General features: G+C 39.8%; 1 protein-coding gene across 1 annotated transcript in view; it reads left to right on the top strand.

The window, feature by feature from the left end:
- The window catches only part of akirin2 (akirin 2), a 66,657-nt gene extending 48,418 nt beyond the window's left edge, over window positions 1-18,239 (top strand). Inside the window, exons 2-5 of the mRNA XM_028797534.2 lie at window positions 8,808-8,951; window positions 10,459-10,608; window positions 10,692-10,763; window positions 17,572-18,239. Of these exons, the coding sequence (XP_028653367.1) occupies window positions 8,808-8,951; window positions 10,459-10,608; window positions 10,692-10,763; window positions 17,572-17,582 (377 nt within the window). The 3' untranslated portion in view covers window positions 17,583-18,239. The remainder of the gene's footprint in view (window positions 1-8,807; window positions 8,952-10,458; window positions 10,609-10,691; window positions 10,764-17,571) is intronic.
- Window positions 18,240-18,638: the final 399 nt, after the last annotated feature.

Below are 18,638 nucleotides of genomic sequence, written 5' to 3'. Positions count from 1 at the left end.
CCTTCGCGGCTTCACTCCATCGCGGATTTTATATGTAAGCATATTTAAATATATATCGCGGATTTTTCGCTGCTTCGCGGGTTTTTGAGGACAATGGGTCTTTTAATTTCTGGTACATGCTTCCTCAGTTGGTTTGCCCAGTTGATTTCATACAAGGGACGCTATTGGCAGATGGCTGAGAAGCTACCCAACTTACTTTTCTCTGTCTCTCTTGCGCTGACTATCTGTGATCCTGACGTAGGGGGTGTGAGCAGGGGGGCTGTTCGCACACCTAGACGATACGGACGCTCGTCTAAAAATGCTGAAAGATTATCTTCACTTTGCTACCTTCTGTGTGCAGCTTTTAAGTATGCTGCACGGTGCTTCGCATACTTAAAAGCTCAAAGGGCACGTATTGATTTTTTTATCTGTCTGTCTCTCTCTCTCTCTGCTCCTGACGGAGGGGGTGTGAGCTGCCGCCTTCAACAGCTTTGTGCCGCGGTGCTTCGCATACTTAAAAGCAAACAGCCCTATTGATTTATTTGCTCCTTTGAAGAGGAAGATATGTTTGCATTCTTTTAATTGTGAGACAGAACTGTCATCTCTGTCTTGTCATGGAGCACAGTTTAAACTTTTGAAAAAGAGACAAATGTTTGTTTGCAGTGTTTGAATAACGTTCCTGTCTCTCTACAACCTCCTGTGTTTCTGCGCAAATCTGTGACCCAAGCATGACAATATAAAAATAACCATATAAACATATGGTTTCTACTTCGCGGATTTTCTTATTTCGCGGGTGGCTCTGGAACGCAACCCCCGCGATGGAGGAGGGATTACTGTATACATATGTAGCCCGTTCTGATGTAGCATAAAGAAAGCAAGAGCTATTAAAAAAAAAAAATGCAATAACCTACCTGTTAAGATATCTTTAGCAAAAAAAGGAGAAAACTGCAGCTGTCAGGGTTATATATAGATAGTAGAACTGCACTCTTAAAATAAAGGGAAAACCAGAGTACCACAGAGTACAACTAGCAGTATTAACTCCATCCAACAAAAACATGCCTTTTAATAGAGCAAGTCAGTAAAATTACTTCGTATTATAAATGTGTGCTCCTTAAATATTTAAGAGAATTTTTTATGCTTCCTTTTAAACATGTCACCTTGAGGGTGTCATTTAAAAATCATGTAACTCTTTTTGATAACTGAACTTAGTCCTACATTAGCTGTAAGTAAACCTTGGTTTTTATATGAAGACATGCCAAAACATTTTTTTACATTCCCATTCACAACACCTCCATGATTATTCAACTACTAGTCATTTAGCTCGTTACAATAACGGGTGCTAGAACAGTAGTGCATAAACATTAGTCGGAACAGTCTATATTAAATGGCAAAGGACTTTGACCTCATTCTTTGTTGGTCGTATTTTTCTTTCTTTTCAGCCTTTCTTTTGTTGATGTTTACTTGCTGAGCTGACCGTTCTTCGTGGGCTGCCGCCGTGTATTGTGTGTCTTTAATTTTCTGTGACAGTAATACTGTCTTGTACGTCCGCTGGCTTGTATGTCCGTAATATACCTTTAATTTTCTCTGTTGGTAATACAGGCATGCGCGTCGGTAATATGCCTTTAATCTCCTCTGTCAGTAATACTGGCTTGCATGTGGCTGTAATATGCGTCACTGTATTGTGTACTTTTAATTTCCTCTCGCAGTAATACTGGTTTGTATTTCTGTAAAACGCCTCTAACTCTCTGGCAGTATTATCACGCATCGCACCGTGCCCCACGCATGCGCACTTCACCAGAAGACGCACACACACACGGACACCGGGATTTTATTAAAGAGGATGTGATCTTTCATCTCGGCTCACACTTGAATTAGAAAGTTCTGTTTCTTTTGGGTTATTTGGCAGATTAAAAATAGCTCACGCGGACATAACTGTTGAAATAGCTACTTTTAAGTATTAAAGCTGTGTTGCAGACATGCACAATTTTCTATGGGATGATGCAGAAACTATGGCAGTGCATATTTTGTTTTGGGAGTTGGTCTGTATAAATGTTGCTGATATTTTTGCTAAAATGGCTGGCAAATTACAGTATCTTGTACTCTTATTTTAATATTTGTGAAATTTAATTTTATGTTAAAGGTACTAACAATCTCGTTCTGAAACTGGTGGGGAATGAACCAGAAGTCTTGTGATTGATGTTGTAATTTTAGGCCAGACTGCTTGTTTTTTTAAAGCAGTTCGTATGAAAAAGGAGGAGGGGAGGATGGGTGGCAGTTAGAAACTGCATTTTCTGTATTCAAGCTTAAAGCACTGCTTTTACAAATGAAATGTAATGTAGAAGATTGATAGTTTGTTACAGAGAAAAATAAACCAAGGCCTTGACTGTCTGTTACTCCACTCTTCTCCATAATAAGATGAGTACTGAATAGTTTGGCATATCTACTGCTCCTAAATGTTTTTCTTCTAATAAAAAAAATAAAAAATTGATGTATTCTTCTCGTTGCTGGCACTATTTAAGCTCCAAGTTACTGTTTTTCTGTTTTACAAATTTAAAGCCTTCATGATTTTGTTTATATATATATATATATATATATATATATATATATATATATATATATATATATATATATATATAAAAAGACAGCAATGTCATGAGTGGCCCACACAAGTTTAAAACTCATTATTTTATTAACAAAATTGACAAACTAAATACATAATCAATGCATGTTTTGAAATAAGTGAACAAATGAGCATGCTAGTTTATATTGTTAAATGTGTACAAGCAGAAGATAGATACTTTATTAATCCCAAGGGGAAATTCACAAGGTTGTGTTTGAAAGTGGAGTTTGTACTGCGTGTAACCGAATGTGTACACTGATGTTTTGATCATATGTAGCTGGAAGACGGGTTGTTATGTAAGCACACATTGTTGCACGTGTTTGGATTGGCCGGATTAATTAGACTGTTGCCATTCGAACACGGTGTTATATTTCAAACCAGTAACGGCGTTGTGAACGGTAACGTGCACTGAATACACTTGACTTGACCATTCATAGTTTTCATACACTCTGTAGGTTTAGCATTCATTTGCTCAGAGGTTGATGCGCTTGCTGCTTCCTGAGCAGCTAGTCTTTTCTCCACAGTAGTGGCCCACTTCTTCTATTCTTTTGTCGGCATCTTTTTGCGTTAAAATTGATTTAAGTCGGTGTTTGTGTTGCAATTCATACGTTTTCCTTAATTTTTCACTTAAGCTGGCACATAAATCATTCTTGAGGCAGATTGAAGACTTGAGATATGAAGAGGTAAGGGGAGGTGGTAGGGATGAGAACTGTGCCCGTACACGTGCTCCACATGGCCGCCCTGCTGGCTGCTGCCGAGAGTTGATTCTACAATAAAGCAAAATAAAAATGAGGAATAATCTTGGAGGTTAATCGCCCTGAAAGCAGATAGTAGACGTCACATAGTATGTGTGTACCAAATTTTAGGACAATAGGTCAAGCGGTTTGTGAGTTACAGGTGATTTCAAATCCTGGACAGACAAACGGACAGCCATGGTAGTGGATTATAAGATTTTGTTATCACTAACAATGAGTGCTATTGTGAAAAAATGTAAAATTAAAGATGAATGCCATATTTTTACAAATGTTGAAAGTAAAGCACTGTGCGGAATATGCCATGACAGTCTTGCAGTTTTTGAGGAGTTCAATTTGAACAATTACAGCAAAAAGTTAATTTTATTTGCTGCTTTTTTGTGTACCAAAGTTTTATAGGACTAATGTATTTTGTGTGAAAATCTATATATATAATTCTCTAAGCCGCCGCCAGAGCGGGAAAGACACCCATGAAAGCACGCAGGAAAGAGCCACAAACACCAACTCTAAGACCATTGGATATGACGAAAACTCGCAGAACCACGCCCACCAACTCGGACGCGACGCTTCGGAAAACACGCGGTCATTTCTGTTTGTGCTACAGTCCACATGCAGCTTTGAGCCACGTTGACTTTTTGGTTACAACGCACGACCGCGTGTAACATCGCAAACTGTTTTACACGCTACATACAGCAATTTGCATCTGCGACAAACATGCGTCTTCTTAGATGGTCCTGCAGGAACACGGAAAACGTTTCTCCGCCCACCAACACTCTTTATTCTCCGGCCCGCATCCGCGACAAACATGCGTCTTCTTAGATGGTCCTGCAGGAACACGGAAAACGTTTCCCCGCCCACCAACACTCCTTATTCCCCGGCCCGCGTCCACCATCGCTCTCTAGGCATTCCCACTGCCTGCTCATGTGCCCGGACGCAACAACTCACCGACCACCCCGTAAGTCACTTTTGTCTATGCTAGGAGTCCACATGCACCTCTGAGCCACGTTGACTTTTCATTATTCTTTTCGGTTATGACGCACGCACCACCATCGCAAACTGTTTTACACGCCATGGTCTTAGAGTTGGTGGGCGGGTCTCCGTGAGTAGCTCTTGCGAGCGGGCACATAACCAGGCGGTGTGTATGCTTTGAGAACAAGGGTCGACGCGGCAGGACCATGTAAGAAGAGGCATGTTTGTCGCAGATGTGAATTGCTGAATGCAGCATCTAAAACAGTTTGCGAGGGGTATCCCATGGGATCCTTAAAACAATCCTTTAAAACTGAGGTTAAAACACAATGAAGGAAGCAGTCTTTAAAAACCAATAAGCCCTGTGCCTCTGTTTCATTAGCGTCTCACCTGCTTCACCGATGCAGGCCCTGCAACAGTCGAGACGCTGTCTCAGCAGCTGACCTTCTCTGTGCCTGACTCCACTATAGGCTGCAACAAAATAATGAAAGTATGGGCGCATTTGTTTCACACAAGCTGTGTGTGTGTGTGGGTGGGTTGGTGTTAGTTAGTTAGTTAATTAGTTACTCGAAGGATTTCAAGATTTAATATGCACAAGCGGTAACACTGCAAAAGCAGCCCAAACCAGAAAAGACGGCTGGCAAAAAGTGGCCGACAAATTAAACGCGTGTGCATTGTACTTACTGAAAGCAGCGTTACGGATTTTGCAAATGTTCATTTTTTTCCCTCTGCTTAAAAAACATTTAAAAAGCGGTGTGATTATGCAGCGGGTTGGTATGCAGCGTGTAAAACAGTTTGTCGCGGATAATTTGCCTTTTACTATTACACGAAGACAATTTCCTGTGAATACTTCGTTACATTGATATAGTGGTGTTCTCAGTATTCAAAGCGCTATCCACACAGGGAGGAACCGGGAAGCGAAACCACAATCTTCCACAGTCTCCTTACTGCAAAGCAGCAGCACTACTACAACGCCACAAGGTAGTTAAAGAATACACCGGGCTTGATTTTGTTTTCACTTCTGTTTACAGAGATTGGGTCGTAGAAAGCATTGTTGCAATGTTACTTTTCTTGGTGGCATATTACATTACGGATGTTTCACATGTTCATTTTTTCCCCTGTGTTTAAAAGACATTAAAGTGTTTTCTCAACTGTGACTCCGGATCATCTCAGTACGCAAGCTATATTAAGCGTCAACAACGAAGACTCGCTACACCTTAATCTACAAGTACTGACACTTATCCCTACCGACGAAGTAACTTTCACCAGCGTGGCCTTCTTCGTCACAGACGATCCCGCTTTCAGTCACGGACAATTATATGTTGCTCTCTCCAGAGGTCTGTCTTTTCATTCACTCACAGTGGTATCCACAAACCCACCCCATTTGGACAACTCTGTCGTTCAGGAAGTGTTCACCCATCAATACATAATTTATGCGGGTTGGCTAGTATTCATTATTTAGCAAATTTAGGTTTTTGTCACATGAGGCCTGCTAGAGACTTTACAGATGTCTGTGGCCCTCGGAGAGAAACGTTTGCCCACCTCTGCACTATAGTAAATAATTAAGGTAGTACTAGATGCGTAGTTCATTTTATTTCCATTACATTTTTTTCCCTACAAGGTCATAAAGCCACTCAAAAGTAGTGGTTCCTGTAACTGTTTGTTTTTTTCTGCCTAATTTGGGTTGTCTATGCCTTTTTAATTTAGACAAATACATATGCATGTTTGACTACATCCATCTAGCAGTCTTTGCTGAAACTTTTTTCTAATTTGTATCAAGAAGTGCTTCATGTACAACATATAAAAAGTTATTTTCTGCTTGGCTGTGCTATTAAGATATGCAAAGCAGCAGTGCAGATATGTACAGTGGTGTGAAAAACTATTTGCCCCCTTCCAGATTTCTTATTCTTTTGCATGTTTGTCACACAAAATGTTTCTGATCATCAAACACATTTAACCATTAGTCAAATATAACACAAGTAAACACAAAATGCAGTTTTTAAATGGTGGTTTTTATTATTTAGGGAGAAAAAAAATCCAAACCTACATGGCCCTGTGTGAAAAAGTAATTGCCCCCTTGTTAAAAAATAACCTAACTGTGGTGTATCACACCTGAGTTCAATTTCCGTAGCCACCCCCAGGCCTGATTACTGCCACACCTGTTTCAATCAAGAAATCACTTAAATAGGAGCTGCCTGACACAGAGAAGTAGACCAAAAGCACCTCAAAAGCTAGACATCATGCCAAGATCCAAAGAAATTCAGGAACAAATGAGAACAGAAGTAATTGAGATCTATCAGTCTGGTAAAGGTTATAAAGCCATTTCTAAAGCTTTGGGACTCCAGCGAACCACAGTGAGAGCCATTATCCACAAATGGCAAAAACATGGAACAGTGGTGAACCTTCCCAGGAGTGGCCGGCCGACCAAAATTACCCCAAGAGCGCAGAGACGACTCATCCGAGAGGTCACAAAAGACCCCAGGACAACGTCTAAAGAACTGCAGGCCTCACTTGCCTCAATTAAGGTCAGTGTTCACGACTCCACCATAAGAAAGAGACTGGGCAAAAACGGCCTGCATGGCAGATTTCCAAGACGCAAACCACTGTTAAGCAAAAAGAACATTAGGGCTCGTCTCAATTTTGCTAAGAAACATCTCAATGATTGCCAAGACTTTTGGGAAAATACCTTGTGGACTGATGAGTCAAAAGTTGAACTTTTTGGAAGGCAAATGTCCCGTTACATCTGGCGTAAAAGGAACACAGCATTTCAGAAAAAGAACATCATACCAACAGTAAAATATGGTGGTGGTAGTGTGATGGTCTGGGGTTGTTTTGCTGCTTCAGGACCTGGAAGGCTTGCTGTGATAGATGGAACCATGAATTCTACTGTCTACCAAAAAATCCTGAAGGAGAATGTCCGGCCATCTGTTCGTCAACTCAAGCTGAAGCGATCTTGGGTGCTGCAACAGGACAATGACCCAAAACACACCAGCAAATCCACCTCTGAATGGCTGAAGAAAAACAAAATGAAGACTTTGGAGTGGCCTAGTCAAAGTCCTGACCTGAATCCAATTGAGATGCTATGGTATGACCTTAAAAAGGCGGTTCATGCTAGAAAACCCTCAAATAAAGCTGAATTACAACAATTTTGCAAAGATGAGTGGGCCAAAATTCCTCCAGAGCGCTGTAAAAGACTCATTGCAAGTTATCACAAACGCTTGATTGCAGTTATTGCTGCTAAGGGTGGCCCAACCAGTTATTAGGTTCAGGGGGCAATTACTTTTTCACACAGGGCCATGTAGGTTTGGATTTTTTTTTCTCCCTAAATAATAAAAACCACCATTTACAAACTGAATTTTGTGTTTACTTGTGTTATATTTGACTAATGGTTACATGTGTTTGATGATCAGAAACATTTTGTGTGACAAACATGCAAAAGAATAAGAAATCAGGAAGGGGGCAAATAGTTTTTCACACCACTGTATGTGCTGCTAAGATGATAATGCAGGTATTTTTTACTTCAATAAAATCAATTATTAAGGTGCTCATTACTTTAAAAAGGCTTTGGACTATGTAACGCGCATTACTTATCATGTGTTACCCTACTGCTGTTGAGATTGTGCTACTGAGTTTATCACTATACATTTCGCTCATCAACAGAAACTTCGCTTCAACTAGCGGAAGCACTAATGTGATCAGCTGAGCATTTTCCTCTGGAAATTTTATCATGTGGACTCATCCACCATATTCTACATTTGGCTGCTTGGAAGTGTGTGTGAAGTTAACACATCCACAAGTCAGTGCAGCAGACATGCAGAGGCTACAAAATCCTTAACTGTAATTTGGTGAAGGCTTTACCTAGTTGTATAAACCAGGTAACTCGCTGAGAAATCTTTTAATCCGGTTTCTGTGGAAAAACTGGGTTACTAAAGCACATGTCACACACAAACACATTTAGTGTGTTTATATCAGGTTGGCTTGCTCACCTAGCCCTTCCTCCTACTTAAGCTGCTGGACAATTACACTTTGTAGGTATAAAAATGTTTATGGTATAGATATAGTTTTGACATTTAGCATTTCAAATACCTGGTTTACTTGCACATTTTATGAATGTTTTGTGACTGATGCCATCTGAAATGTGCAGACAATGATGGTTTATTCATTATTTGTAATAAGATTCCAAATGCTTCCTTGGCACAAAGTTGTACACGAGTATTTTACCAAGCTTCTGAGACTCAAACTTCTGATATTACTAGCAGTTGCTGCAACAATAAAACCATGCTCTGAAACTTCTTGAGTAGCAGTGACCACAAATCCTTGTGTTCTGCCAATTTTATTACCTTTTTGCTTATAGCAGTTTTTCTGTGCTCTTTCCTCAAGGACTGACAATATAACGTGCAGGATTCCAGAATGTTGAATGTTAATAGTTTGTTCATTGTTCCAATTGAAATCATTAATGTTGGAATCTAAGTATTCATCTTTCTTTTTAGAACAAATTCTCTACAACATAAAACAGGAGTACAAGCGTATGCAGAAGCGTAGACATCTAGAGACCAGTTTTCAGCAATCGGACTCTTGCTGTTCAGCTGACACACAACCCAATGCATCCATCCTTGGTGGACCTACTTTGCCAGGTAATTTATACTGTATCTTCTTTTAATCCTCTTTTTAGACACTTGGCAAGTTTGTTTCAATTAATTTTCTATATAATTTATCACCTGGGCAGCACAGTCATGTACTGGGTACTGGTGCTTTCCTGCACTACATAATATTCTGGCCTGTCATAACCTGTATGGAGTTGGTATATTCTGCCAGTATCTGTGTGGGGTCTTCCCTGGGCACTTTTAACTTGCAGATCTAAAAATATATTAACTTTTAAATTGGCAACTCTAAATTGGCCCCATTTAAGGGAATTTATTGGAGTTTTCTTGGGTTTACTTTGGGCTCTACTGCTGCTGTATCAAAAGTTGGATTCTGGCTGATGCTGCTGGAAAGGGCTGTAGTTCTTTAGTGACCCTGAATTAGGTTATGTGATTTCATAAAACAGATGGAGTTTTAAATATTTGTGGATGTTTTTATCTTATGTTTTAAGTGGTGTTTTTGGGGGAGAGGGAGATTATATTTCAAAAATAGAATTTTAATGTCTACTTTAGTGTGATTTTTAAGCCTGGAGTGTTAGTCATAATTCTCTTTATGGTCCTTACTGCTATAGTTTGAATTCATTTGTATTCAGAGCTATGGATAATGTATTACTGTGATCTGTTCAACTTGATATAAATTGTCTTTGCAGTATGTATCCTGTAGATTATGGCTAGTTTTCAATTTTGCAGCACCTCACGGTAGAGTGGAGCCACTAGTAGTGTGACAAGTAAAGATTAATTGTTGACAATATTCAGGTTTCACAATGAGTAGGCCAGCCTTGTACAGATGCTGCTCCTGCCTTGTGCCAGATGACTACAGGGATAGATTTCATGGAACCTTTGACCCTGCCCTATATCCACCCCTATGTGAGTTGAGAAAATGGATGGATGGAGTCAGGAAGACTAAAGTTCATGGCATTACTTAAGGTTTACAGCCCTTAATTAGTATTGCCTCCCAGCAGATTTGCCACCCACTAAACTGTGTCTCTCCGCTACAGATTTTAAGGGCAGTTGAATTCGCTAATCCACTGTCTTGTTTTACTAAAGCGTTTAAAAATGCAGTTGAAGAAGAATCCTTTTTTGTTAAATACTGAGTGGGACCTGTATACAAATAAAGTTTATAAGCCACATCTATTAATGGAAATGTTCAAAGAGAAAGAAAATACAAGTTGGCCCCGTGACCGAGCCTTGAGTTAGTGAACAGAAGAAGTTTCTTGTTTGTTAATTTTACAAAGATGACTAGTTTTAGTTTTTAGACTGAACTACTGCCATGGTTTTCTTGTTTACTGCATCTGTGCTAAAGTCTGAATTGAACAAATAAATGTGTGTGTGTTTGTTTTCATTGTTAGTTGTTGTAAAAAATTTAACCATACCTTAGATTTTGAAGATATATATAATATCTCTGTGTGTGTGTGTGTGTCGCTCCCAGCCCACCGTTGGCTATATAGTAGATCTTTTTAGCAGTGACTGTCAAATAACTTTAACCCCTCCTTCCAACCAGGGTCGTCTTCTGGTTCACTGTCACCAGCTAAAAAAGATCAGCCATTATTCACTTTGCGACAAGTTGGAATGATATGTGAACGCTTGCTAAAAGAACGTGAAGACAAAATACGGGAAGAGTATGAAGAAATTTTAACTACAAAACTGGCAGGTACGTAATTTTTTATTAACAAAATATCAATTATCCTTGTAGATTCATATTTATTTTGTATCTTTTTTCCCTCCTTAATACAGAACAATATGATGCATTTGTGAAGTTCACACATGATCAGTTAATGCGACGATTTGGAGAACAGCCTGCCAGTTGTAAGTGTATTGCTTTTTATTTATGTATGTATGTATGTGTGTATTTATTTATTTAGTGTAAATTTTGACATTTTCTCAGGGGCCAACATAAATAAAAATGGTTCTCTAGAGTGGGGATTGTGAAGGGGATAATTATAAAACTTCATACAGTGTGATTCCACTCCTGTGTAAGGGTTCTGGGTGCTTGTGTAACAACATGGTTGAGAAGCAGCACAGTTACCCACATTCTAAAAATAGACTTCTAAAAAATGTAAGATATATTTCTAGTAGGGTTGTCCACTGCACAGACCAGTCCTTTTACATATAACTTTACTAATTTTCAGTTCAGCTACCTAATGCATGATAAGAGGTGGCCAATTGGTAGACTTTGCTTGTTTCATCATGGATTACAAGAAATAGAGGGTGATTCTAATGGGTATGGCACCAAGTGGGCTATGACTTATTACTGTCTTAATAAAGAAGCAATCCAAACTAAATAGAGATCACCGTATTCCTCAATAAAATGTACAAATGAGCGAGGCATAGTGCTGTTCTGTCGACCGTCGGCGGGCGGCAGAACAATTACTGCGAAACATTGAACAGGAAATTACTGCAATCGCCCTTGCAATGCTTGCAGATACCTTTTGCCTCTGAATTTTTGATGTCATTTTGTAGTCTTAACTGGAATTGAGACAGCTTTAACCTTAACTTGTGCGACATTTGGAAATTATTGCCATGCAGCCTATTGTTCTGTTGGAAGTTATAATTGTAAGGATTAAAAGGATAGATTAGATATAGCTTGCTCTCTTTCTCTCCCCCCCCCCCCCCCCCCTTTTTTGCCACCCCACTTCAGAAAGTCCCAATTCTCTGACATACCTAGAGACAGAGCACGTCCAAATCAAGACCCCTATTGCCAATAAAGACTAAAGAATATAAGCATAAAATCAACAGTCTTGAAATATTAAGTCAGTAAACCCAAGGAATGGTGTTAAAAAGTGCCCCTGGATAAGCATAGTAAACCCTAATGCAATAATAACAATAAACCAAGGGTATGATGTTAAACAGTCTCCTTTAGAATAGTTAAAAAAAACAAAAAAACTTTAATTTCTTCCACACATATGCATGTAATTGTAATTAAAACATGAACAAAAAATGGCCGAGAAGAAAAAAGGATGTATAATTATGGTACCCGTATCATTGCAAGCAGATCAGCCAGCAGATAATATGTTCTTGCCATACCATGACAGGATGCAACTCACTTTCGTATTTCAAAAAAGCATCGGGATCTGTTTTCTTAGCTCCTTTTCTGCTTCCTCCTTGGAGGAAAAGATGTGATACGAGGGTTGTCTGGGTTCCGCGCAGAATTTTATCGTTTGTCGAGTGTCAGCCTGTCGAAACCTGTTCTGCTGTGTTAGAGGGATTATTCAAGTGGTTGCATGTTTTTGTTCAGATGTTTTGCTCCCTCTCTTCCTTCAGAATGAACACGAGAAGCAAACGAACTGAGAGTGCGCAGCCGGTGCTAGTGGCGAAGCTCCTGACTCCGTGCGTGCGTGACTTTCGAGTGATGATTTTTTACGACTTTTCTGATGGTTTAATCTGCTCGGTGGAACGCACCATGTTTGCCATCTTTTTCAACATCGATGGCATTGTTGCGTCAATTCCGCTGATGGAGAGGACAACACACTACTCAGTGCCTGCCTGACGTTTTTTCTGCGATGGCTAGAGGCCGGTCCAAGAACTTGCGAAGGCACTTTTTGCATCATTACAATGCGCCAGCCCACGCGGCTAATGCGACGAAGCATTTCATTGAAGACAGTGGTGTCAACGTTTTGAACCCGCCACCCTACTCGCCTGATCTTGCACCATGTGACTTTTGGCTCTTCCGAAGGTGACAGAACCCCTGTGAGGCCACAACTTCGAAACTCGAGAGGAACGGATTGCAGCTGTCAAAGAACAGCTGGACAACCTCCCAAAGACAGCCTTTTGCGAGTGTTTTGCGGCGTGGGTCAGAAGAGCCCAAAAGTGCATTGATGTTGGCAGTGAATACTTGGAAAAAGTTTAAAAAGGATCGAAGTACATGAGAGAAATAGAAAAAAAAATCCTTGGCTACTTATTTCGAGTGATTCCGCGCAGAACCCAGACAACCCTCGTATTTGTCTTGAATATCCACTTTGTTTGGCAGGATACAAGAGGCTGTATCTGATATCAGCTTTCCGTAACCTTTGTTTAATGTTGTAAAAAGCGGCACGTTTAGCAGCCGTTGAGGGTGAGAAATCAGGAAAAATACAAATGTGGTTATTTTCAAAAATAATCTGTGAGAAGTGCTATTACATTAAGCTTAAATTGTAATCTCTCGAAGCGGACAATTGAAAGTTCTAGGTTTAGAGGTATTTGATCCACGTATGCGATAAGCTGCCGCTATCTCGGTATCTAATTTTAAAGTCCTCTCCAATTATTTTTGAGAATAGTTCAGCTGTGAATTTCACTGGGTTTGGACTTTCACGATTCTCAGGTAGACCTTCGATTCTAATATTATTCCTTCTGCATCCATCTTCCAGAGCTGCAAGTCTGTCTCAGAGTTTTTTGCATTCGGAATTTGCAGCTGTAGCTTTTCCATCGGCGTTAGATGCCAGTTGTTCCGCTGTTACAATGCGAGCCGTGAATGTCTGCTTAACGTCTTCCAGCTGATCGGCAAGTTCTCTCAGTTTAGATGCATTTTCCTGTATGTGTTCCTCAATTTTTCTCAGCATATCTTTAAAGACTGCATCAAAACAATTATATACAGTAATCCCTCCTCCATCGCGGGGGTTGCGTTCCAGAGCCACCCGCGAAATAAGAAAATCCGCGAAGTAGAAACCATATGTTTATATGGTTATTTTTATATTGTCATGCTTGGGTCACAGATTTGCGCAGAAACACAGGAGGTTGTAGAGAGACAGGAACGTTATTCAAACACTGCAAACAAACATTTGTCTCTTTTTCAAAAGTTTAAACTGTGCTCCATGACAAGACAGAGATGACCGTTCTGTCTCACAATTAAAAGAATGCAAACATATCTTCCTCTTCAAAGGAGTGCGTGTCAGGAGCACAGAATGTCACATAGATAGAGAAAACAATCTCTAGCAAACAAATCAATAGGGCTGTTTGGCTTTTAAGTATGCGAAGCACCGCGGCACAAAGCTGTTGAAGGCGGCAGCTCACACCCCCTCCGTCAGGAGCAGGGAGAGAGAGAGACAGTTTGTTTTTCAGTCAGAAATCAATACGTGCCCTTCGAGCTTTTAAGTATGCGAAGCACCGTGCAGCATGTCGTTTCAGGAAGCAGCTGCACAAAAGATAGCAACGTGAAGATAATCTTTCAGCATTTTTAGATGAGCGTCCGTATCGTCTAGGTGTGCGAACAGCCCCCCTGCTCAATCCCCCTACATCAGGATCAGAGAAAGTCAGCGCAAGACAGAGAGAAAAGTAAGCAATCTAGCTTCTCAGCCATCTGCCAATAGCGTCCCTTGTATGAAATCAACTGGGCAAACCAACTGAGGAAGCATGTACCAGAAATTAAAAGACCCATTGTCCGCAGAAATCCGCGAACCAGCAAAAATTCCGCGATATATATTTAAATATTCTTACATATAAAATTCGCGATGGAGTGAAGCCGCGAAAGGCGAAGCGTGATATAGCGAGGGATTACTGTATTCACATTTTTCTAAGTCTTTATATTCATGCCACATCTCTTGCAGCTCCAGACGCAGCTTCTCATTTGTCTTGAGCAAGCCATTTATTTCTTTTTTTTTCATATTTTTCTGAGTGTCTTTCTTGAGCTTGTTTATGGCCATGGCCAATGTTGAGATCATTTCCTTCAGTTGGACAAATTGTTTCGGCTTTCGTGCTCCGGGGGTGAAGTGGCAAACCCCCATTACAGCCGATGCTTCCGGCTCGTGAGGAGTACATGAATGCGCGGATCGCAGGCCACTTCTAGTTTCAAGTGATATTCTGGAATAGGCGAGCTATCGTGACCTGCATCACTTGCACCTTTGCTCTCATTTTCGCTCTCATCTGGAGATGAAGCAGTGGAACAGGGTCCTGGGAAGTCTCTTTTCGCCTGCCTGTTCCAGGTCGGTCTCTGAAAGGCCGTACCTTGTACTTGCACTTGGGCCTGACGCCTGTTTTGGCTTGGGTGTAGTTTTAGATTTCTTTTCCTTTTCTTTCTGACCCCGTTCCTTGTTACTCATGTTTATATACTGTAGGAGACTCTTTTGGTTAGGTAAATCTTGGATACCTCGGGATAATAAGAATTAAGAGAAAAAATAAAGCCGCTGCAGCGGGGCTCCGCTTCAGATGTCCATCTTTCGTAACGGACAAGACCAAAATCTGCAGATACCTTTGCCAATATGGATGGAGTGTCGTGTCAATTTTCTAAATTTCTAGCACCGAATGTGATTTGGATAGTTTACACATCTATCAGTGTATGCACTGTATTTATTTAGTTTCTGTCGCTTCATCATTATTACGTAACGCATCATAACTTTGGGGCCCTACCCATTAGAATCTCTGTCTATAAACCTTCCACAAAAAACCTTTCTCATGAGTGCTAGCTGTACACTTATTTTGGCTGTGGCTTGATTGGTATACACCTGTAAACACCTGTTCCGTTTATTTTTTTTTTTTGTGCATTCTACTACGAATCTAAACATTTTGTACAGTAGTGCACAGCATACAGCCCACGCCCACTAGTGCACTAAATTTTATTGTGAGTCAAAACATTCAGGTCCATTTGGAGGACAAGTCTTGAAAGATGCTTAGCTTGATAGTTTCAGAGGAGTAGCACAATTTGCATAGGAGGGTAGTTTGTGCATCATCTTTTTCACAATTTTGAAACTGAAAAGCATTGGAGTACTTTAGTTTTACTTTTGGTGCTTTCTCAGTGACCTTAAAGATAAGATGACTGTCTAAGTGTATAGAAATAAGCACACTTGCAACCTTTCATACAACATATTAATAGTAAATTTTGGGCAAAATGCCAATATCCTGAAAATGCTGAGCACATACAGTAAACGCACTCTGCCAGTGTTGAAGATGAAACACCATGCTGAGTATTGTAATTATAGTATGTTTGTAGATAGTTGCTTGATAGAATACAAATCTCATAAACCTGCAGCAAGAGTTGCTGTAACAATCAATGCAAAATTGTTTTAAACTAGGGTGTTAGCTAAAATTATCAGCACTGTGTTGAGCACTGCCATCTTACATGTGCTGTCCTGGGCTTGAAATCTGTGCATGGGGATTGTGAGTTTGCTTGTTCTTCCCGTTTTGTACATAAGGCATTTTACAGGTATTTTTGTGTTAATTTCACATACCAAAAAGTGTGTGCATTATGTTAATTATCAGTTTTAATTTGGAATTATGGGAGTGTACTAATCCTGCAGTGAACTACGAGGGCAATCCCAAAAGTAAGGTCTCCTATTTTTTTTAGAAATACAAACAACCATTTATTTTCTATAATGTTTACATCATTTTAAAGGTTAAAGACTTATTTATTTTTCTACATAATTGCCATTTCGGTCGATGCATTTTTGTAGATGCTGTGGTAGTTTTAGAATGCCCATGTCCTACCAGTTCGCCGCCATGTCCTTCAGGAAGCGTTGAACCTTATCTTTCACCTCTTTGTCGGAGCAGAATCGCCTTCCGGACAAATGTTCTTTCAACTTAGGGAACAGGTGGTGGTCACTGGGTGCTAAATCCGGACTATAGGGTGGGTGAGTGATGAAGTTCCAACCGCCGATCTTTACGCGTGTTTTCCTCGACCTTCGTGACTGTATCGTCGAAAATTGACGGTCTCCTGCACGAACTTTGCACTTGGCGGTAGCGTTCAACGGGAGCTCCATTTTCAAAGGCTGCCAAGCCAAGATTGAGCATCCCAGTGAAGCCGCACATGCTTGTTTGGGAGTAGAGGAAGCAACAAACACAACAGTGTGACCACCAGCCGTACAAACAGTTTCTCTACGTCCCCACCGCTTTGGAGACCTTACTTTTGGGATTGCCCTCATACATCCCTATACAGGGCTAAATTCCTGTCTTGTGTGTAGTACTGGCAGGACATGCTGTGCACCCCATGGCCCTGAACTAACTTAAGGATGTATGGTAATGTTGCATAAAATCAAATCATACTTAAATTCTTAGGGCTTTCACTGTTTATTTCTTTATTAGTAAATGGAAAGATGACCTTTTTGGTTTTCCATATTCCATACTTAAATTGCAGCACAGCTCTTCATTTTATTCGCCAGGCCAGCACAAATTTCTGTTACACTTCCTTGTGTAATGTTGTAATCCTTTTTTTTTTCTTTTTTTTTCTTTAAATTGCAAGCACTAGCATACACACGGAAGTATAATGTTTGTTTTGACAGCAAGTATCTACATTGACTCATTAACAGGAAGTGGCCAAAACCCCTGACAAGTCATATTTGTGTTTCCCTCATTTCAACAGCTGCATACAGCTGTAAAATACAGTGACATTTAACTCCTTGCGTTCTGTGCCTTTGAACACAACTTTTTAAAAAAACATTGCTATATTAGCGTGTGTAAGAACTCTGCTGTTTTATTGCATCATTTCCTAGAACAAAAATACAATGTTATGTTTTCTACCTCATATGATATTGCACATTTTGGATTTGAGCATGCAATAAACTGAAGAGAGCGCAGTCTGTATACTATTAATAGATGGAATTAATGTAATACAACCCTTTGTTCTTGATTAATACGAAAAAACCTCAGGTCTATAGTAGATAAATAAAATGGTGGTGTTTGATTTACTAATAATGTGTTTTCTTTCCAACAGATGTCTCTTGAATACAACATTTACTTGATATTGCTGGTTCCTTTTTATTGCTGCAATTTCTGCATTTTTAATTCAAGAATTGCAGAAGTGCCATATTTCCCCTGTGGGCACAGGCCGTTTAAAGCTTTTGTCGCTGGTAACCACTTATTCTTCAGCAACTGGTTTTTTTTGGAGTGCTCCCTGATGTTAATGTTCATATGGACCTCTGCTATTACTACTTTACCAGTGACCACCTATGTTTCATTTGCTGTATTAAAATTGATTAGGCTTTTCTGATTCTTTTACAAATGGCTGGAAGTCCAGTTCATGCCCTTCATGATCTTGTATGTATAATTGAAGCATTGTAGAATGCCATGTAATTTTTGCAGATCAGTTCTATATATTTTAGAATGAATTTGGGGGAGGGCATGGGCATTGAGGAATACAATGTGAATTCCTCATGCTGCAGGTGCCTGTGGTGGCTTTTTATTTCAGAACTTAAACAAGGCATTTGTGATGCTTGGACATTTACTGAATTTACAATAGGTTAACTCGTTTTATTTTATTTTTTTTTTATTTATTCTAGCATACTTTAACAGATTTTTTTCTGCATTTTTTTTCATTGTACAATTGTTTTACTGGCCATATAGTATAATAAACCTTAGTTAAAATACAGTGGTTTACATTCAGCTGTGTTCAGTGTTTAATTCCTGTCTTCCATTATTTGTTAATCTTAAATTTAAAACTTTTCACACAGGTACTCAAATCCAGCATGGAAAGGTGTTTAGTTTCATGTTTCTCAGCTAAAACATGTGAAAACTGTGTGTGGTGTAAAATTCTGAATTTTAATGTGAATGCTTGCTAATTTGTTACATGTGCTGGCAGTAACATTTATAACTCATTTTACAGTATGTATTACCACAGAACGTTACATACTATCAGACAGTTGGTCTCCACTTGGGTCTATGTCCAGCTCAGCCTGCATTGTTAAGACTATTCTCTCCTTCTTGATGCACAACTACCTAAAGCAAAGATTTTAATACCGAACTCCTGAGCTAAAAGTCTGCACTTAACTGAGAAGTGGTAAA

The sequence above is a fragment of the Erpetoichthys calabaricus genome, chromosome 3 (assembly GCF_900747795.2).
Source record: "Erpetoichthys calabaricus chromosome 3, fErpCal1.3, whole genome shotgun sequence".
In the NCBI taxonomy this organism is placed as follows: domain Eukaryota; kingdom Metazoa; phylum Chordata; class Cladistia; order Polypteriformes; family Polypteridae; genus Erpetoichthys; species Erpetoichthys calabaricus.
This window is presented reverse-complemented; position numbering and strand designations above follow the sequence as displayed.